Here is a 22719-nt window from a genome sequence, read left to right as displayed (position 1 = left end):
GATGGGTGTTTAGTTTTACTATCCTTTTTTTCTTTTAAGATAAAGTACCTTTCTTTAATTTTAATTTTATTTCTTTTTCAGTTCAAATCTGAACATCAATGATGTCCTAGGGAATTATTCATTGACTCTTGTTGATGCGTTGGATACTCTTGCAGTAAGTGTTTAGCCTTATTATTATTTTTTTAATTAATTAAGGTATTTTAGAGTTGATTATCCTTAGTTTCTTCCAGGGAAACCTGACACTCAAAATGTATTCATAGCTCTGATAGCCATTGTTTATTTTAATGACCCCAATGCTGAGAATGAGAAGAGCATTCAAGGTTAAAGGAAAAGAAATGTGATCCCCCTAAAAAAATGGAGAAGACAGTATGATTGTTTTGGGAAAACCAATTTCTCTCTCAGTGTCCCACTGTTTTATTCCATAAAGGAAATCAGTAGAGCATTGCATTCAAGTTCAGTACCGTAGTTAAGATCTTAGAAGTAAAAGGGGTCACTAGGGCCCCCGAAATAGCATCCAGCTATATGCTCCCCAAGAGTATGTACTGGGCCCTGCTCCCGGGCCCCCACACAAGACCTTCTCTAGAAATGCTCCCTTCTGCGTGCCGCTCCGTGTTCTGTCCACGCTCGGGCTGCCAACTTGGGTGCTGCCTTTTCCTCCATCATCCCATGGTTTCCCTCATGGAGTCTGGGGAGCTGGAGACCTTTGAGCAGATTTGAAGAAGCACATTGCAAGCTGGATGGCACCGTGGCATGGTCCTTACCATCCCACTGTGCGTCACATGTGCTTGGTCTGCTTCTCCTACTCTGCTTCCAAGGGACCGTATTTCAGTGTAGCGTGTTAAAACCTCCTTGATAAAGGTGATTGCACAACCTCTTTGCTCCCCTTCATTGTCCAGTGCCTTTACCATTGGAGAATTCTTACCCGTAGTCGAGCCCAAATCCTGCATTTAATAATGTACTCTTGTCTGTTTTAACTTCCTGAGAAGAGTTTAAAGCTGTCAGGGGCTACAGGTGGGTAATGCTAGCCAAATGTGCATCACAGCTGCCCAGGAGTTTGCTGGAGAAAACTGACTAGGACTTGGAAGTAGCTCGGGCGATAGCTCTGCAACTTCCTAGGCCCGGGGTATGTGGGGCCTTCAGGCTTTCATTCCCCTGTGGTGGCACGATGTTTTACTGGGCCAATTTCTCTTCTGGGGTTCTCGCTGTTCCACTTCAGTCATGTATCATCGGAGATCACAATGTGCCCAGACAAGTCTGTGCAGCCTAATTAGAGCTAACTTGTTGAAGATACCAGAGGCTGACTCAGCCTTACAGGTATTGCTTAAAAAAGAGTCTCCCCAAACTCATATACATTATGGAAGAGCACCACTTGTCCCTGCTCTCTCTCTTTTGGCCTCCATTGTGTCTTTGTATCCCTCTGCTGTGCTCATTAAGTATGGAGATCTAATCTCTATTGTTCACTGCATTCTCCACCTAAAAGTGTCTGATACATAGTAGAAGTGCAGATATGTGTTCAAAAAAATGAGTTTCTACAGATTCAGCATTTCCCAACACTATTTCCAAGGTTATATTCCCTAAATGAAGAATTGCGTTCCCAAATGAACTTGAGAAATTCTGCATGCCTGTCCCATTATTAGTGACAGAATACACCAGCATTTTAAAGGCTCTGAGAGGTCCTGCGGTAAAGAAGGCGATTTAACCCTTTTGTCCAATCCAGGTTTTCTTAAGCCTGAGTGAATGATTTCGCAGCCTGCTTACTGTGTTCTCTAGCTGTGTAACTAAAATGGTAAATTAGAATATGTAATTGAAAGTTACTGGCTTCCTTCAGCATCATCCTCCACTTGATCTGAGATCATATCAGCCTCTGCAGCTGCTAACAGATACTGTTGCTGGTAAGCATCTGTAAGGAACAAAGCTACTTCTGTGGTTTTCATTGTAGAATATCCGGTCTTCAGTGTGCTAGCACTTCAGGCTTATTTTTCAGGTGTTACTTCAGTTGAGGTTTTCTTGTTCTCTTGCTAACATTTTAAACAGGCTTTAACAGATGTGCTGTGGAATCATTCAGAAGATAGCAGTCCCCTGACCACTGGCTGCAACTTGTAGCATTATTGCATAATCTTTTAAAAAGAAAGAACTATAAGTCAGGAAAGAAACGTCTGTACTTGCCCTGCATATTTATGGCAAAATAACAATGAAGAGGGGAAAAAAAAGATGTATTAGACCAATAAATACTAAGAGATAAGGCATACTTGAAATAAATAGTGTCTGGATGAAATTATTTGTTTTTCCTTTGTGTGTGTGTCCTTATGATGTCCTTAAAGTCCCAGGATTGTCCTAGATTTTTGAACAGAATGAAAGCATTTTGGTTCAGTTAATCCATAAAATTTTATACCAAATTTGCACTTCAGATAGGAGAGAGCAGCTTAGTATGAGATCATAGTCATGTACCCAAAATAGGAATCATAATTTTAGATTACTGTTTAAAAAGGACATGGAGCTGATTATTTGTATGTTTTGTTTGTTTGAATGCTGTATTCCAAAAGATCATGCTACTATTTCTCAAAGTGTTAGACATCTGGATAACCAGCAACAAGTCACTTTTACAGATGTTTTGGTCTCCTGGAAGCCCAGCACCCAAGCTGTCGATTTATTTGAGGAGCATAGGGAAAGCTGTATTTTTGTTGCTTTGGCTTTTGGATTTATTTTTACTCATTTCAAGAGTTTTAGGAACTCTGGTGCCTTGCATGTTAAATCATATCAGACCGAAGTTTGAGGGAGAGTCAAGTGGGAAGGTGAGGGGTACTAATGATTCAGGAGGAATTATTTCACAGTTTGACCATTTGGAGACAGGATTCTTGAATTGCAGGAAATGGGCTTGCCATCTGTCCCGAAATATATTCTAAGAGGTAACCATGCCTTTCTACCTTTTGTGTTTCCGGTCCTCCCATGGATGGCAAGACCGCATACAGACATTTAGATGAAGTGGTCCCTCAGTGTCCTTTCAGGCTGTTGTAATGGTTTGTGTTCCTCTTTTTAAAGATAATGGGAAATTCATCTGAGTTCCAGAAAGCAGTCAAGTTAGTGATCAACACAGTTTCATTTGACAAAGATTCCACCGTCCAAGTCTTTGAGGCCACAATAAGGTAAAATAGTACATGAAGTATATTGAAGGCTTTTTTTGTGTGTGTAAGCAGCAGAATTCCTGGGAGGCTGTCCCAGGTAGCGTCTGTGGGGACCTTATGGACGCTGTGTCCATTTTTCCTCTGCCTTGTGGGCTTTATCAACAGTGGAACAATTGTCATTTCAAAGTAATTCATTTTGGGCCAAAAAAGAAAGACTCATGCATTAATAAAGGTGGGAGATAGGTGCCCTTTTAAGGCAGATTTTCTCTGTCACTTTGTGTCTGGTCTCCTTCACTGCGTCCTAGGAAAACCCCTACGTATTTCTGAAGGAAATGAAAGTTTCCCATCTTACCTACCACCCACAGAGAACCCCTTCTTATCATTTGGGTGTATTTCCCCTCTGGAGCCACTCTCTCTTCTCTCCCCACCCCACTGCCCCCACCCTGCCTCCCTCCTCCCCTCCACTCCTACCACCAAGGTATTGGGCACATGTTCCATACCTTGTCCTCTTGCCTCTTTAGGTTGTTGTATTGTGACTCTTTTATCATTTCATTTAGAAAACTGTATTCCTGCATACCATTCTAGATGTCATTTATTTAAAATTAAAGTTATGACAACATTTGTACCAACACACGTCACAGTCCATTTGAGATCATTGAAGTGTCCCATGATTCCTGGCCCATGGAGACATAGATCTGAGCCGGTGGCCTTCTGCTACCTCTCCTCACCTTCTCCATCTCTTCCTCTTCCTCACCTTGCCTCCTCACCAGAAGGTGGAGAATTTCTCAGCTGCTTGGGAGCCCAAACTAGAAAAGCCAGTTAGTATTTGTTCTCTTGACCTTTATTTATTCTCTTGACCTTTCCTGTTTCTGGTATGGTTAAGTGTTTTCCCCGTGTGAGAGAAATCAAGAGTCATTTATGAATACGGAAAGGTAATGTTTATTTTGAGAATGGCTAGGACCCTCCCTTCTGATGAGATGTTGGAGACTGCCAGCCATTAGTTATTACTTTAAGTGAGATTATTCTTGGCGGCCTCAGGTGAATGGTTCTCTTTCTCCTTTCCAGTAATGTGGTTAACTAGAATCGGTCACTTGTTATCAGGGCTGGAAAGACCTTCAAGGAGCCATTCAGTTCAGTTCCTCTGATTCTGGGCAGCTCTGAGTTCAGGGGATTTGAAGCTGTCACTCTAAACTGGTTTGTATGCCCTGACAAACAACATGCTTTTATTATTTTTGTATTCTTGTCATCCTGTCTTTTACTGTCTTTTAGGGTCCTAGGAAGCCTCCTTTCTGCCCACAGAATAATAACTGACTCCAAGCAGCCCTTTGGTGACATGACAATTAAGGATTATGATAACGAATTGTTGCACATGGCTCACGATCTGGCTGTGCGCCTCCTCCCTGCCTTTGAAAACACCAAGACAGGGATCCCCTATCCTCGGGTAGGTAGACCAGTTTGACATTTCTGCATCTTCCTGAATTAAAACTCTTTTTTGATTAATTTATTTGGGGGAAAAGGGGAGGTAATGTGAAAGAGGAAAGCTGTGTCCTTGAGAGAATTTGGCCCTAAATATGATATATTTTTTAATTCCTTTAGCATTTACCAAGCACCTACTGCATGTCAGGCATACAGTGACATATTTTGATTCTTCCCTTTAAGAATCTTTTGTTCCTGTGCTCAGTATTCTGAAGTTCTGCTGCATGTGAGATTTATATCTCCTGCTATAGAATAGCATGGGGAATTTGTCTTTATTTCTGGCTCGAGTACATTTCCCCAAAGACCCTCATGTGTGTACTTTAGGGTCCTGGTGAATGTTCTTGGGAATGCCTCACGTGGATCTTTCAAGTAAAAGCCTGCACAGCCCAGCCAGTTAGCTGCTGACTTAAATGCAAGATCTGGAATGAGATTATATCTTTGTGGCATGCAATTTGCTGAGCTCAGAACTCCTTTGGGAATTGAGTCAGGCTTTTAGGTAACCAGCAGAGAATTGCCAGCCCACAGAGCCTCAGTGATGAAAGAGGCTGTCACATTCTTCCTGTATCTCCCTTGTCTACTAGTCCATGATTTGTTTATGTTCGCTGAGCAGGGGATGAGTTCCTAGTAGCTCACTTAAAATTTATAAGGGATTCCACAGCTGGCCTTTTTTTTGAATGCCAAAGCCTGGTGCTAGAAAGAGGTGGATTAGCGAATAGCATTGTAACCATTCCCCTGACACTTGCTCTTATTCAAACAAGGTTCCGGTGTCCTTATTGTCTTGTTTGTGTCTTTTATTTTATTTTTTTTTAAAGATTTTATTTATTTACTCATGAGAGAGACAGAGAGAGAGGCAGAAACACTGGCAGAGGGAGAAGCAGGCTCCCTGCAGAGCCTGATGTGGGACTCGATCCCGGTACTCCAGGATCATGCCCTGAGCCAAAGGCAGAGACTCAACTGCTGAGCCACCCAGGTGTCCCATTGTTTGTGTCTTTTAAGCATTAACTCCCTTATCTATCTCAGGTGTGACATGGGAGGCAGTGAGCTGAGTCCACTGTAGTAAGTTTGATTCATTTGTTGAATCTAGTGGCTATGACCTGGCCTTCTAGCCCTGAGGGTTCATCACGCCTTGCCACAAATCCTTTGTCTCTTCCTGTCCCCAGGTGAATCTAAAGACAGGTGTTCCTCCTGACAGCAATAATGAGACGTGCACAGCAGGAGCTGGTTCCCTCCTGGTGGAATTTGGGATTCTGAGCCGACTCCTAGGGGACTCTACATTTGAGTGGGTGGCCAGACGTGCTGTGAAAGCCCTTTGGAACCTGCGGAGCAATGATACGGGATTATTAGGTATGATGGCACCTTCTCAGGCCATTGGGACTGTGTACATTTGGTCCCCTTTCCTTTCCTCTTCTCTAGGGCTCTACGTCCTCTCCACTCTTTCTGTCTGTACTGCTGAACTGGACAGTTGACACCTCAGGAAGAATGGCCCTCAGTGTCTTCATGTCTAGTTTCTGTGGGACTTTCTGCTTAGAGTGAGGCTGTAACATTTGATGGGAAAGAATAATGCTTTTGCCATTTGAGGGTTCCCTCTGATTTGAATCCCCTGGCATATTCTACTTGAAAATAATTGTTAATAGAAGTGCTATAAAAAGAACTGCCTCTAAGGCAGGTTATATTATTTTAACATAAGGCTCTAAATTAGGAATTTAGTGTTACTGGTAGAGTGGCTTTCCCCTTTAAAAAAAAAAAACCCTGGGCGTGTGGTAGTAGGTTGAAAGGCCAGATTAACCTATATTAGGTGGGATTTTTTTTTTTCCTCTTGAGAATGCTAGTCAAGATATTAAACTATTTTGGAATATTTCAAACCTATACATGCAGGGAGAAAGTAGAATAAATACTGGATCCCTATGTACTCCTCATTTATCTTCACTAATTACTAGTTTTTTGCTATTCAAGATGTTATTTTAAACTGTCTTACACTAAGAAAAAACCTATGGCTCTAGGACAACCTGATTGGTTGTCCTAGAGCCATAGAGTGTCACTGCAAGAGCATTGCTTTTTGAAAGTGTTTTTTTTTTTTTTTTTTTTTTTAAGTAATGTCTGTGCCCAGTGTAGGGCTTAAGCTTGTGACCTTGAGATCAAGAGTCCCATGCTCCACTGATTGAGCTGGCTAGGGGCCCCACGAGTGATTTTTGATTATGCCTTAAGTTATTAAACTTATTGACATATTTGTTGTGTTTAATAACAGTAGTGGAAATAAAAAAGTTGCCCAAATTGCTACCCTACCACTAAATGGTTTGCCAGTGTCACCACAAATTGTCACCTTTTAAATTTCCATACACTCTGTCAGTCTGGCATGTGCAAGTGTTTATATACCTTCAACCTATAATATAAATAAGCATTTTTATTCTGTCTTACATTTGGCAGTTCAGGTTTTCTGTGTCGTTACCTTGTTTTCAGAGCTATTGGTTTATTTCTTTTCTCATAGTTATCGTTTTTAAAATCTACATATAGTCCATTAACTCTTCCTGTGTTGGACACTTGGATTATTTCTGTTTTTTCTCCCCCCTCCCATTTTACAGATAATATAAATCATATAATTCATAATTCTTGATGAACAGCACAATACTTTTTCTTAAAAACATTTTTTTTTTCACAAAGGATAAGTTCCCAGGAATGGCATTACCAAGTCAAAGGTTTGAACACTCAGTTGGCGTTTGAAATGCATTGTTAATCTGGAAAGGCAAAATGACAACTTTACTTTTCTTGTGTCTTAAGTGTTTTTCCCAGTTTTATCCCAGTATTTAAACACCTTATATTCAGAAAGATTTCCTGGCTCTCTGTGCCCCTGATGAGACTGATACAAACGTGAGGGCTAAGCGTTCTCTTTCTGCCTTCACTTTTTTGCTAAGCACAAGGATGTGGAAGAGCAGTGGGGGCTGGAGTAGGAGGGCACCCTGGCGTGTAACTGGGGCCCGACGGGCTCTCTTTGTTTTTGCAGGCAACGTGGTGAACATTCAGACAGGCCGCTGGGTTGGCAAGCAGAGCGGCTTGGGCGCCGGCCTGGACTCCTTCTATGAATACCTCTTGAAATCTTACATTCTCTTTGGAGAAAAGGAAGACCTAGAAATGTTTAATGCAGCATACCGAAGTATTCAGAACTACCTGAGAAGAGGGTGCGTCTCCTCTCTTGCCCTGTAAAACAAACCCCTGTGGCGTTCTCACCATGATTCCACAGCACTGTTTGGTCTCGGCGTTCATCTTCCCATTTCCTAGTTGTTGATTGGACCTTTGGGGGTGAAGAGCTATATTAGCTATATTAGCCTTCCACTGTGGCATTACAAATTACCCCTAGCACTGGGTGGATTAAAACAACACACACTTATCTCACTCAAGAGAAGGTTCCGGAATCCAAGAGCCGCGGAGTGCCCTGAGTCTCACAGGATTGTTACCAGGCTATTGGCAGGGGCTATGGCCCTGTCAAGGCTTGGTCAGGGCCAGAGGACCCACTTGTAGGCTCATGCCTCTGCTGGTTGGCAGGTTTCAATCCCTTGCCATGTGGACCTTTTTGTAGGCAGGTTATGGTGGCAGGCTTCCCCCAGAGTGGGTGATCTGAGAGAGGTAGAAAGAGAGACCAAAGGGTGCTGTCATGACCTACTGTTGAAATGACAAACCAGCACTTCTGCCTGGCTCTATAGGTCCCACAGACGAACCCTGACACAGTGTGGAAGGGGGCCGTACAAGTCACACCCTTTGTGACTGCCAGAAGTCAGGGATCTTTGGGGCCATGGTGGAGACTGGCTGTCCCAAGGAGTGACATGTGCCTATGTTTCACTGGGGCTTTAATTGCAGATGGAGCTGTAATACAGGACAATTACTGAGTTGTTTTGTTTTTTTTTTACTTTCAAAGACTTGTTTGGATTGGTCTTTATACCTAATGAGAGGAAGGACAGTTACCACATGTCCCCCCTCTGTTGATTAAAACAGCATTATTTGCTACTACTCATGTACAATCAGGGGGGCAGGAGAGGAGTGCCATTCAAAGCTACAGCGGCTTCTACCCCGATGTCACCTTACTTCCTTGGGCCTTTCTTTCTTCATATGCTTTTATTATTAAATGTCCATTGCAAGTAATAGCTACTGAGTTTCTGCATCTTAGGGTTTTCTTAGACTCATTTCTATGTTAGCTGTTGTAGGAACCCCTTATGTGAGGGCTGTGTTTTAGTAAGAGGCCGTCTGGCCAGGGTTTAGTCATTTTTGCTTTTTAAAGTCCCAAACTAAATTGAGTGATGATCCCTGAGCATCTTGCTTATGCATTCATTCCTTTGGGCCCCTGGTATAGGACTTTATCAGAGAAGAGACTCTTGTGTGGAGAAGTAACCAGAGGCTTTTCCACTCCAGTCAAATCCAGCAAAGACCCATGCTAGATACCATATTATGTGGCAGTATTCGTAAGCCTGAACGTCCAAGTGTTTTCTGCAAAAAATATGGTGAAATCCCTGATGAGTTACAACGGCTAAATTAAGAACTTTTATTCTATGGTAGATGTTACCTTATGCTAGAGTCTGGTATCAACAGGTAGAGGCAGTTTATCTCCAAAGGTTTAAAGAGTGAGTTAGGAGAAAGCGTTAATGTTGATTCCACTGAAGTTTAACCGCGAGGAGCTGTGGGAGGAGCTGGGCTGGAGCTCTGTCAGTGATCTTTCTTTTCACCTTTGACCACTCTGCTTGGGTCCTTAGTCGGGAAGCCTGTAATGAAGGAGAAGGAGACCCCCCGCTGTATGTCAATGTGAACATGTTCAGTGGGCAGCTGATGAACACTTGGATCGACTCTCTGCAGGCCTTCTTCCCCGGGCTGCAGGTATCTTGTGATCATGTTTACCAAGAAGAAGCTGTCATTGGAAAGCGTTTGTGTTTTTTTTTCTCTTTTCTTTCTCTGAGACCAGAGCATTCTCTGGCTCCTCCGGATTTGGGAGGTTAGTAGCACAATGTATGTCCTGATTATTCTGTTTGTGGGATCAGCCCCAGAATATTGAACAGAGCCATACTAAGTAAGTGTAAAACCATGGCTGGAAAGTGTGATTTTTGAATCATCTGTCTCTTAATTTTGTTTGTTCTTTGCTCATAAGAATGGTAAACCTCTTGTCCCATGCAGTTTGCATCAATTTGGAATTGTGAGTCAGTTAGGGAGGGCATCCTTTTTCCTGGGTTGCTCCTTTTGGGTTGATTTTGTCTCCAACCATGTTTTGTCTCCAGTCAGGTCAGATGAGAACCGGGGGGCAGAGGGACAGCCCAGGGCCTTGCCACTATGTCTTGCCGCTCTGAAAAAAGATTCTTAGCCTGGTGACCTGTGTCTTCTCCGTAGGTTCTGATAGGAGATGTGGAAGATGCCATCTGCCTCCATGCTTTTACTACGCTATCTGGAAACGCTACGGGGCCCTCCCTGAGAGGTATAACTGGCAGCTCCAGGCCCCCGATGTGCTCTTCTACCCGCTGAGACCAGAGCTAGTGGAGTCTACATATCTCCTCTACCAGGTACTAGAGTTTGTTGATCAGTAGTTTGTATTTAAATGTTAGCAGCTGGTTTTTAGCAAACATTGGCTGAGTGGTGTAGAGGTGTGTTGTTTCCTAGTGACTGTGATACGGTTGCCACCTAACCATAGGCTTGTCGGTGTTTAGTGTGATTCATGGTTCCCTGGGACAGAGAAGGTGTCTGCAAGTCTCACACCAAATTGTTGGATCTAATCTTCTCCAAAGCCCATTGTGCCTGTACCATGGGGCTTTTCTCTCCCACCCTGACACATGAAAGAGGACTTAGTACTCAATGTTTTCTAGATCTGTTTGGCCAAAGAACTCTTTTTTGGGATATAGTTCTGTATTCATGTGCTGTGGAACACTGGTCTGTGTAATAATTATTCAGACGAAAGGAATTCTTTTTCTGGGTAAAGGAAATCATCTGGGATTCATCCGAATGCCTATTTTTGTTTAACGCTTAAAAAAACATATAGTGTTCATTTTTCCATGAAATTTAATGCCAGAGAGATTGTCACTTTAACTGTGAAGTCTCCCCCGCAGCCTAAGGCAGATATTTATACTTCTGGGCCTGCCGTCCGTCTATACACACTGGGAGTGTGCATCCATTCACAAACACAGCAGCTTTCTACAAAGCCTGTCTTCAGTGCACCTCAGGGGACCTGTGACAGATGCCTGCAGGGAGCAAGCCTAGATAAGAAGATACTTATTTTTATGAGTTTTGGTAGTAGGATTAGTACTGGGGTTTGGATTTAGTAAAGATAAAATGAACACTGAATCGTGCCATTTGCTTCTAGAGGAAAAAGGGAAAAATCCTATGAAACTGGTCAAAGTCCTCACGTGTAAAGAGAGACCGTGTGAGTCTTAGATGACCTCTCAGAAGAGGGCAAAGATAGCCTCCGGGCTTTCTTCTCTGAGCTGGGTGTACAGTCAGGTTCCATGTGCTCTGAGGATGCCATGCCTGGTGCTACCGGAGTTCTCTTAAGCTTAGGTCTGTTGCCTTTGGGTTTATACCTCTTCATTTCTGTCACTTCTTCTTTCCTATTTTCAGCTTCTTCTCCCTTTGACTATTTTCTTAGAAGGCAGAGAAACCTGCAGCTTTCTGGCTCCACCCTCGGAGGCCACTCCCTGTGCTCTCCTCCCACACAGACTGCTGCCCTTAGACAGAGTAGTTTGCATATGCTGCTGCAGGTTGGCACTAGGCATGAAATAAAGACGATTCCCAGCTTTTGAACTGGATGTGGTGGACAGGTCTCATTTTCTCAGAAAATTGGTTTCCTAATGAAACCATATAAGAGCATGGAGCAGAGTAAGCGACCCTAGGGACTGAGTTCATCAGGCAATTTGAGAGGAAAGTGTGGGGGCCTCCTGTTTGAGAGTCTTGTTCTTCTCAGCTTTTCCTCTAAAGGCTACACATGGAATGGGGGCTGAGTCCTGTGGCCTTAGGCTTGCATCTTATGTTTCTAGGGAGTTCTGAGGCAAGAAAGAATAGATTTGTTCTCACATATGGTACTCTCAGTGAGGCGTTATTTCATTTCTGATTATGGTGGGGAGCTGGAGAGCCAGAGCGGGGTATTGTTCTATCCCGGGGCGGACTGCCTCTGACCTGGTTAAGGTTAAACACACTGTAGATGGACTTTGATGTGAACCAACAGAACATCTTAGTTCTTGAACATTTATGACCCTTCAAGATCAAGAGAGCTGGGCGCTGTGCCTGCCTTTGGCCAGTGACTCACCTCCTCGGGAGATTCCTGCAGTCACCGTAATGTTTATTGATGGCATGTTTTCCAGGCCCTTGCTGGATCACACTCTCTCATGTTCTCTCTAGGCAACCAAGAATCCCTTCTACCTCCATGTAGGAATGGATATTCTGCAGAGTCTGGAAAAGTACACAAAAGTCAAGTTAGTTTCCTAAGTTCCTTCCTTTTTCTGTTGGCCACTTTTGATTTCTTTTCAGTTGTTCTGGGGAAGTATTCTGTTTTGCACTTTAATTTATAGAACAGGTCATTAATGTTTATTCTTTAGGGAATTTGCTTATTTTTTGCATAGCAGGACAGGTCCATTATGTGGGAATTACTTTTAATTTTTTTTCACTTTTTTTTTTTCTGTAAGATTCTAGTAGACTATGTATATTCTTTTTAAGTAACTTATTTTCCCTAGTTTTACAAATAATACATGTACTAAAAATTTAGAGATTACAGAAAATATGGAGGTGTAGACTATTATCACCATAATCTCCATGTTCAGATAACCACAATCAGCATTTAAGTTTATATACTTACAATCATTTTCATATATTTGTATGTATAATGTGTGTATGTATGTATATATTAAAAAAGAACTGTATTTCAATTTTGGGACCTGCTTTTTTTCAACTTAGCAGCATATCTTAATTATTTTATTACAAAATAGTATTTTAGACTATCCATTAAGTCAGTTCTACAGATACTGGGACAAAAAATTTCAATCAGTTCTAAATTTGTTGCCAGTCCTTTTCTTGGTGTCATGTTAACTCTTGGCAGATACCCTCCACCACCTCCACCTTCTTTCCCTCCACAACTAACCTGATGATTTTGCAGCCAAACCACTTTTTAATGAATTTGCAAATAGTCTAGGCTGTAGAAGGATAGCTCTTAAATCTAACCTAATTTGTTTTTCATATGGTATTTGATAATTTGGTTGATTTTTCTGTTAATAGTCTATTTCTGCTTCTTAAATTAATAAGCAAGCAGGAAGGAGCAGAGGTAGGACTAATAGGGCAATTGTTTTGCAGGTGTGGGTATGCTACATTGCATCATGTCATAGACAAATCCAAAGAGGACCGGATGGAGAGCTTCTTTCTCAGTGAGACCTGTAAATACTTGTATCTGGTAAGTGTGTTAGAAGGTTAACCCCAAAAATGTTTATTACTGCTTGGAGCATGCATTATTTGATCTTCCATCTAGCATATATTCGCTGGGCACTTCTCCGTGCTGGACATGTGCTGGCCCAGGGACACAGTACTATCAAAACAAAAGCATATTGCTGTCATCCGCTATGGTTTCTAACCTCATGGGGGAAGTGTCGTCAAGTAAACAAACAAATGAACTTTCGATTGATCACGACCAACCGATAAGCCATGGTCACGGTTAATAGAGGACCTGCCCACCTGAGTGGTGGCAATCAGGGAAGGCTTCTTTGAGAAAGCGGCAGTATCTACAGCTTTTAAGTCTTTTGATGTGTGTGAGTGTGGCTAAGACCCCAGCCTGGTTGGCTCTCTGTCCAGGCCCACATTTCTCGTGTATAGAAAGAGACAGAGTCACAGGACCTGAAGGAAACCTTTAAGGTCATTTGTCAGCATTCATTTTTTTTCCCTAATGGGAGCTGCTATCTGCACGGAGAGGTCAGGTGACTTGCCTGGGTTTTTGGGGTGATTGCATGGCAGAGCTAAGGCTTCACTCCCAGTGCTGACTTCTGCAGTGCTCTTGCCTCTTTCCTACTCTGCAGCATGCACACATGGTATGAGTGGCATGTGCATGTGGCTACTCTACTACCTTCTCTACTGCTGTACTTAAGGATACTTCCTCAAGGCACAGAGGGTCAGAAACAGTGTGGAGGCTGAGATTCTAAGGTAAATGAGCTGTAGTGACAGGCCGTGTTATTGAGGTCTCTGGTTCCCAGGCCCAGGAGCCAGCTGGATCAGGAACACCCTAGGCCCTTGTTAAAGTTACAGCCCTGTTGAATCAGAATCTTCAGGAGTAGGCTCAAGAATCTGTAATTTTGACAATGGCTTGTGGTTTGGTACAAAGCCACGGTTTGGAATTACCAGTCTAATCTGGTGTGGCTTTTCAGGGGACACTGCGCAGGAGGTGTGCCCACGGGAAGATGGCCACCCTGCCGTCCCATCCCTGTGGGGGCCTAGGTTTCTCCATCAGTGCCTGCGTCAGGGCCAGGTGGGCCACTGCAGGCTGATAGAAGCCCTGCGTGCGTCCCCGTTCTGCAGCCCTCAATGCCTGGAGTGTTCACAGGGCAAGTTCTAGAGCAAATGATGGAGACTCCTTAGGCTGTTCTAGAAGGAAGAACATAGGCTCTGGGGTGAAAAAACCTAGGCCTACCCTATTCTTCTCCTGTGAGCTGTGGAAATGGACAAGTTGTGCTGAGCCTCTTTTTTCCTCATCTGCCAAATGCTTCAGGGGACTGTAAGGTTTCTTCCATCACTGACATTTCCGTTCTAAATGTTTGCTCATTTAACACTTACCTGACACCTGCCTTCTCCACCGACTGACCTGTATTCAGTTAGGTGTTCTTTCTGGATGCTCTTGTCACACGCCTACTGTTGAAGGAAGGCACTGTGCCTCTGTCCTCACAGCCTGGCCTGTGTTCTGACGGGAATCAATGGGATGGTGGCACAGGTGTCTTGCTCTACCAGGCCCTGGGATGTGGTGAAAGATAAAGTGTATGCTTCTTCCCTTCCAGCATTTTCCAGTTCAGGGCCTACGTGTGTGTGTGAGTTGGAGGTAGTTCTAGAATCCTAGTGCCAGAACTCTCAGGGGAGCATATGGGGGGTCATCCAGAGAGCAAGTTTGGGTCTCAGCCCTGGAATTTCTGAATCTTTAGGTTTGAGCAGGGTGGGATGGGATGGGGGAAATTCAGGCATTTGAGTTTAAACAAAACTGGTGATTCTGCTTTGCAGCCACAGTTGGGAATCACCTTTTTACCCATTTGTCCCTGAAAAGCCTGAGGACCCAGTAAATTCTACTCCCTGAGTCGTCTGGGACATACTCGTCTGAATTTGTTACAAATGTGCTACAATTATCAGTTGTATCTTTTTTTTTTCTTTTCTTTTTTTTTTTTTCTTTCCTTTCTTACCAGCTATTTGATGAGGAGAATCCAGTCCACAAATCTGGAACCAAATACATGTTTACAACCGAGGGACACATTGTATCTGTGGACAAACATCTTCGGGAATCTCCTTGGAAGGAATTCTTTTCTGAAGAGGGAGGGCAGGACCCAGAGGGGAAGTCTGTGCACGGGCCTAAATCACCCGAGATAAAAGTCATCAACTCCAGCTCCAATGTAAGTTGCTTTCTCCAGGGGGAGGCTTGGCTTGCCTGTGGAGGAGGAGAAAATAATACAGACTTGTCATCCAAAGTCCCTGAGAGAAAAATTGGTGGCCTACTCAGACTGGGTCAATTGGAGGGGAGTTTCCCAAAAGGCCATTGACGTGGATCTCGTCAGGATGTGGAGACCCCTGGGGGCAGCACCACTTCTCTCCTAGCTGTAGGGGCTGCAGGGGCTCCAGGGGCTCATGGTCATGGGAACCTGGATGGGGAGAGGTGTGCAGAGCAAGGGGGTCTCCCAGCGAAGTCTTGTTCTTAGCTGGCTTCAGTGACCTTGTGGGAAAGAGCCAGCAGAGTAAGCCCTTGACCATCTTCCCTTCTCATCTACTGGAGCTTCTCATTGGCAATGCTCACCAGAAGGCAGAGACCACAGGGACCTTTTGGTTTAATCTGTCAAATTGGCCTTGGGGGCCAGAGCAGGATGGGAAGGGCGGAGAGCAGAGCTGGAAGGACAAATGGAGGAGGCCCAGCCAAATCACCCACCAGCAGGAGAGGGGGAAAAAAGCATTCATCAGTCATTGTGACTTTTAATGAAATGCTTTTTGAAGTGCAGAAGAAACTCGGTTTCATTTAAAGCAGGGTTTCACTGAGCATGCTTCGATCGTCCTGATGAACACAGGAAAGATTTGGAAACAAGTCCTGGAGTTTGTGGTAGGAGTCCGAGATAGTTGTATTGATCAGAGTCAAATAGGATGGTTTGAAAGTGAGGATGGGGAAGGAGACCCTGCATCAGTTGAAAGTCAAACCGTGTTATGCCACCTCTCTGCTCAGAAAAAGCTATGCTGTCAAGATTTCTCCATCTTCTTCTAAACTGCCCTGGTTAGTGGACACCCCGCCCTCCCAGGCTGTGCTTCTGTACTTGGCCTTCAGCATCCCATTGAAGGGCCATGAGCTATTATTGATGGACCAGAGCAGAGCAAACTCCCCCAAATCGCCATAAGGCCCTGCAGTGTAGACCAGGTGAACACAGCCTAAGTGGGAAGGAAATGGAAGGAGGAGAGCTGGGGGAGAGGAATAGTAACAGTTAACATTTGTGTATAATACCTACCAAAGCCCAGGCCCCGGCATCCAACCAGTCGTGCATGTTAACCTCTCACAGCAGCCCCATGAGGGTAGGTGCCTCTGGGCTCCTCATTTCACATGTGGAGAAAGGGAGGCACAGAGAGGATCCTGGCTCTTGTTGGAACCAGCAGGGTGGCCGGGAAGGAGACACTCATCTTAGACCTGATCCTGTGCCTGGCTCTTGCTATGTCGGCCCGTCCCAGGGGTTCCGTTAGGCTCATGGCCTAGTGGGGAGACCCACTCCTCCTTGGGTGTTTGTTGGTAAGGCACTGTGTGAAGTGCTGTTGCAGCACACGGGAGGGAGGAGTTAATCTGCCAGGGAAAATACAGAGGGTTTCTTGGCGGAGGTTGCTTTTCTGAATATCCTTGAAGGATGAGGAGGAGCTTCCCAGGAAGTGCTGTTCAGGCAGCAGGAATGGCACCTACAAATGCACAGCTGGGGAGAGTTTGGGGCCAACTGAAGGACCTGTTTGTTGGCCTTGATCTTACAAGGCTGAGGAACAGGGCACAGAGGTAGTTCAGAGGGGTGGGAATGTGTTTCTTTGGGGGCAAGTGTGTAATGAATGTATGTGGAAACTGCAGATAAATGTGTTTGGTTCTCAAACTTGCATCTCCTTTGCAGGGGGGAAAGGGCTTTTACTTTAAGAAAAACAAAACAAAAAAAACTCTGTCAGGCATTTAGGATTTTAGCTGTGGATGAAAAGAGCCATAAACTCAGAAAAACCACAGGACAGTTGACCCTTGACCATTGCAGATCTGAACTGCACATCAGTGTTTCTTGACAAAATATAGTACCATCCTGGAAATGTATTTTTTTTTCCTTAGGATTTTCTTAATAACATTTTTTTTTTCTCTAAGTTACTTTATTGTAAGAATAGACTACATACAGCATACAAAATACATGTTAATCAGCTGTTGATGTTATCAGGAAGGCTTCCAGTCAACAGTAGGCCATCAGTAGTTTTTAGGGAGTCAGAAGTTTTCTGTGGGTTTTTGACCACACTGGGGGGCAGTGCCCCAATCCCTGTGTTGTTTGAAGGCCAGTTGTATCTTCATATAGCTAGAGTATTTTCTAAAATTCTGGATGGATTAAGTTAAGGACCCAAGGGACAGATGTTTTTTAGCCTCCCTAGGTCTCTACTTCTTCACCTCTGAATTGCAGATATTAAATTTTTTAAATTTTGTGATGGGCTGTCCACTAGGGATGGTTTGCTCCTCAAAGAGCATTGAGCAATGTCTGGAGACGATCTTGGTTGTCACGATTAGGGGAGTAAGGGTGAGGGGGCATCTAGCGGGAGAGACCAGAGATGCTGCTAACCATACTGCAGCACACAGGATGGCCCCAGATGTCACCAGGGCCCAGGTTGAGAAATCCTACTTTATTCCCTGAGCAATTAATACCTGGATTTTTAATTTAAAGTTTACATTTTTCCTCTTTCTTTTTTCTTTCTAGTGCAATCGTGTTCCTGACGAGAGGAGATACTCCCTGCCCTTAAAGAGCATCTATATGCGGCAGATTGACCAGATGGTTGGCTTGATTTGATCTACTCTCCTCTGTGTGGCCTCATCTGATACGGGATGTAAACAGCTGAACCCGCGCCGTGCAGAGATCCAGTCTGAGACAGAAGAGGATGGAAGTCTGGCCATCTGCAATGATGTAGGAATTTCTGTCCCACTCCTCACACACACCTAACAGAATCTTGCATATATTAGTGTTTCTTTTCTGTTCAATAAAATGCTCTGTTTTTCTTAAGGATATAATTTAAAGTAAGAAGGTACATAGAGATTGGCTTCTTATGACATGCTGGTTTTATAAGCACAGTGTGGATGAGGCATCTTTGAGTGGATCTTCATAGCTTCACACTTTGGAATCCAACCAGTGTGTTCCTGTCTCCGGCACTTGCTGTGACTGCAGTATTGCTACCTCTCTGTTAGAGGACTGTGAACGAAATTTCTGTGCGAAGGGCCTGAGGTTCATCCCTATTTATTGCATTTTGTTTTCCTTTCTCTCTCTCATTAAACAATTGGCTCTCCCTCACTGACGGTTTTGGATCACACGGGGGAATATCATTCAGTTATTCATTTGCACCGCAGGTATCTTCACAGTGTTACAAGTTAATTGCTTATGAATAGCTTTTATCTGAATTTCAAAAGGCAGTGTCTTAAGTTGTCACACAGCTAGGTCTTTTGGACGCTGTATTACATTTATTTTGAACTTACCTGAGGAACTCTCATAGTTCCAGAACCAGGTGCCTTTTAGAGAGAGAAAAATACCTAAGAATGTCTGAGCTTCCATCTATTTCATATTTACTAACCAAGGATTCTCAATTCTGACCGGATTTGGGTTAGAATTTTATTTTGTTTTTGTTTTCTGTGTCTTGTGCCAATTAATTAAGTCAGGGAGAAAGAAATGATCAGATGACTCTCTGGCATCCCTGAGCCGTTTCTCTGTGTAATACAGGCTTTAGATTAGTGCCTTATATGATTTTGGTAGGGGCTGCTGAATGTCACAGCTGCTGCTGGGTTTTAGCAGGCATGTTTCATATTGTCACATGGTGGGACCACAGTGAAAAAGGGGAAGGGATGAGTGTTAGTAAGGCTCTGGAAAATTCTTGGCCAGTCCTTGCCTTCCAGCCTGATATTTTAAGGAAACCTGCATTAGGAGGAAGTTGTGCTAGAATGGCTTCTTTCTAAGAACAGAAGTGTCTCTCTTTGAACTTAGGCTGAATGTTCATACAGAGCAGAGGTGGATTTGAACCCTCAGCCTGGCTTCTGTGTAACATCTGAGGTTGAAATGAATCCTGGTACAAAAGGTAGAAGTCTCTTAAGAACCTCCAGCCATACCTGTCCTGTTGCTCACCTGTCTCTGCTTGCCCACTTCAAATGATTTCCTGTTCATTTTTTAAAGCCAGAAGTGTGGTCTGAGCCATTGCATACCAATCAAAGGGAGAAGTTTTATTCCTTCTTGAAAATTTCAGTGTTACTGTGTTTTGGTTTTTGTTTTCTTTTTTAATAGATACAGAATTCAGTTTTTGGTGATTTTTATTTTATTTTTTAAATTTTTTTTCTTGGTGATTTTTAAAAAAGGGATTTTCAGTAATAAATGTATCACCTCTGTCATTTAAATATTTACTATGCAAATTGTAAAGTAAAATCAGATGCTTCTGTTTTACCTTTTTTCTTTATTTCAGAAGCATTCTCTTTATCAACCTTGTCTCATCTACTGAATAGAACATTTTGAGAATACTCTATATTTTAAGTGTTTTCATTGACTTGGTAAAATAAAAATGCCTCATTTTACTTATGCCATGTGCATACAGGCACGAGTGTCCCCATAGCTTCTGTCCAGGCACACTGAGGTGGGACCATGAACGTCCCATTTGGGAGGATGGGGCACGTCAGGGAAGAAAGTGGGCCCTCCGTATCCGTTTTCTCTCTTGTGGTCCTGCTGGATTCTGTCTCCAGCTTCTGTGACATCGATATGTAGCATTCCAACACTACCCTCTCATCCGGGCCCGTAACCTGTCACCTGCTCTGGCATTCCATCCCCCTCATGCTCAGACCAGGGACCTGTGCCTCAGCACCACTGCCATAAGCCAGGGGCCACAGGCTGGCAGGAGATGTGTTCTGTATGAGTCTCAAGCCCCCTTGACTTCTGGGCTCTGACCTGTACCAGGTGGTGAGCCTGAGGGTGAGGGCCTTACTGCAGACCAGTCCTGCTGGTTGAGCTTCTGGGCTACCTGGTCGAAAGTTTGATGTTACCTAGCCCATTATCTATGGGACTAGAGGCCCAGTATTGTCTAGTGCCAGTCGTGAAAGGAAGGTTCTCTGAGCCAAGGTCAAAGCTTACTTGTGTTCTTTTTGGAAATCAGAGTGTCAACACCTGTGCTGTATCTTGCAGGACAGTTGCTGTTTCTTCTCTTCTGTGTTGCAGGATGTCAGGTAGGGAAGGGCCAAGGAGGGGAGTGTCTTGTGCCAGGACTGCCCTGATCCCTGAACAGATGTCATCCTTTGGAACAGCTGTGAGCCTGCCCCCTCCTCCAGTTCCCTGTGTAGCAAGTGTCTAGAGTCTGCTTTGGTCAACACGGGGGAAAATAGTTTTGCAAAACTGTCGTAGAAAGCTGCCCTGCAGTTAGGCTTGGCAGAGTCTGGATCTCCCACCACAGTTCTCAGTCAGCACAGGGCAGGCACTGCTACTTTGGGTGATGTGACCAAGGAAGTCCATTTCTGGAACAGTAGGTGACAAAGGAAGTGTTGGCTGGCTTCCGGATGTGCTGGCCTTGGTGAAGAACCAGCTTCCAATTTTCACATCTTTCTACAGTTTGTTCCAGCTCTTCTACCCAAACTCGGTCTGTGCCTCCAAATCCCTGGTCCCAGGCTATCCCGGATTCGAGGGGCACGTGCCATCACTGAAGTCATTGTGTGTCTATGCACGAGGGCTGTGTCTATGTAGGTGAATTGTAGAGGAGGCTCTGTATGCGATCTGAGGGCCTGAACGTGGTTCCCCCTACCTCCCTCCCCCTCTCTCCCCTCATTTCCCCTCCCCTCCCCCAGCAAAGAAAAATACCCTCTTAGCTATTTTCTTAGCTCAGTTTACCGAATGATTGCAAACTGTAATCCTTTGCTTTGAATCTTGTGGACTGAACGTCAGACATCCTTTTCTTCTCTCTGGAGGGCTCCAGAGGTCTTTCTCTATTGACACTTTGAAATTGAATGCTGGTGAAATGGTAGGGCTGAATGATGGCTCTAACCAGAGTACCTGAGCAGGGACTTTTGAAGAAAATCTTCTTCTTTCCTTTTCCATTCCCAGACATCCAGCTCCTTCTCTAGTGCCTCTTCCCTGCAGGGCAGGGACCCTTGTGAAAGAGGGAAGGTGGGCTGGCTGGGCTGCGCGTCCCTAGGTGTTGCAGGGCTCAGGGTTCTGTTCCTGCTGGAGTTTGGATGTGAATCCGGGAAAATGTACCTGTGGACCTTCCTGATTCATTACCCCCTTTCCCTCTTTCTGAGAGGCAGAGAAATAATATTTTTAAAAGGTATTTTGTTTTAGTTTTAAATGGCAAAACACAAGCTGCATTTTTATTTATTATGCACAAAAAAGGTAAATCTGTTTTTACAAAAAAATCTGGAGTTGGAAACTCTGGGAAAACCTATTGAAATATACACATGCTTCTCTCTCTGTAATGTGCAATATGCTTTGCAACTATAGATGATATTTTATGTTTAATCTGTAAATAAGAAGTGTATTTAAATTAAGAGGGAGCTTTTTGTAAAAGGACCAAATGTTCTTTTATAAATGTACTAAGAAATATCTTGTTCTTTGAAATTTATTAGGATTTTTATGAGTAATTTTTATTAAAAGATTCTTTTTTTTTTGAATTGTCATTTTGTTTCTCATTTATATACTCACACATGTACATTACACACAGGACAAACTATAAAACTAGACAAATAAAAACATTGTGTTGTTTTTTTTTCCACAGCTGAGCCCTGAGTAGTACCGTTCCATGTCTGTCTGTCACACCTTCTATTGAACTGTCCTTGCCATGTGGTTTAGTCCTGTCCCCCACACCCTCTCCCCTCTGCATTAGCCTCCTTTCTCTCAGGCACTGACTCATTCGCAATTCTTGTTGCCATTTATCTGAATCTCTCTAGGTTCTGGAACCAGTTCTCTGGTATCTTAAGCAAGGCGATTCATTTCTCCTAACCTCACAGGCTAAGCCGCACATGCAGTCAGCTTGGGGTGCGCTGGTGTGGGGGAGGCCTGAGGCGGGAGGGTTTCAGCGAGATGGCCTCCATCCCTACTGCTACCATCTCTCTGCTGACCCTGAGATGGGGTCTGGAAGGAGATCGCTGATTCTGCCCCTGAGACCCCTTGATGGGGCTTTTGAAAAACTGTGAGTTGCAACAAGGAGAGAGAGAGAGCCCTGAGATCGGAAGTACCTTGCCGGTAGTAAAGCACACTGGCTTGGGACACCTGGGTGGGTTAGTTGGTAAAGGGTCTGACCCTTGATCTCAGCTCAGGTCTTGATCACAGGGTTGTGAGTTAAAGTCCCCCACTGGGCTCCACGCTGGGTGTGGAGCTACTTTAAAAAAAGTACACTGCCCCTTTGTAAGGGTTGGTGGTGGTTGTTTCTATGAAGTCTTGTGGGTTTGTAACCCTCTTGACAAGGCTGGGTGGGGCCCTTATGCCCAGGGGGCACCTGAAGAGCCTTGGTATTGGGAGCACCCATGCCCTTGATCAGTGGTGGTGAGAGTCCTGGAGCATCCTGTCCAGATGTTGCAGGGGAGCGCCAGGGCTGAGAGTGGGACTCTGGACCCACACTGTTTGAGGTACATTCCATTCCTAACTCCACCCATGAGCCTTGTGCCAAGTCATGCAAGGTACACAATCTTATCAGACCTCAGTTTTCCCATCTATTATATAGAATGACA

General features: G+C 44.1%; 1 protein-coding gene across 1 annotated transcript in view; it reads left to right on the top strand.

Annotated features, from left to right (window-relative positions):
• EDEM1 (ER degradation enhancing alpha-mannosidase like protein 1) overlaps window positions 1–21663 on the top strand; it is a 28349-nt gene extending 6686 nt beyond the window's left edge. Inside the window, 12 exon segments of the mRNA XM_038565784.1 lie at window positions 82–154; window positions 3040–3143; window positions 4392–4563; window positions 5759–5942; window positions 7597–7771; window positions 9335–9455; window positions 9960–9996; window positions 9999–10129; window positions 11955–12028; window positions 12900–12996; window positions 14978–15181; window positions 17741–21663. Coding sequence (XP_038421712.1) covers window positions 82–154; window positions 3040–3143; window positions 4392–4563; window positions 5759–5942; window positions 7597–7771; window positions 9335–9455; window positions 9960–9996; window positions 9999–10129; window positions 11955–12028; window positions 12900–12996; window positions 14978–15181; window positions 17741–17830 — 1462 coding nt within the window. The 3' untranslated portion in view covers window positions 17831–21663.
• The last annotated feature ends 1056 nt before the right edge of the window (window positions 21664–22719 follow it).

The sequence above is a fragment of the Canis lupus genome, chromosome 20 (genome assembly GCF_011100685.1).
Source record: "Canis lupus familiaris isolate Mischka breed German Shepherd chromosome 20, alternate assembly UU_Cfam_GSD_1.0, whole genome shotgun sequence".
NCBI lineage: Eukaryota > Metazoa > Chordata > Mammalia > Carnivora > Canidae > Canis > Canis lupus.
This window is presented reverse-complemented; position numbering and strand designations above follow the sequence as displayed.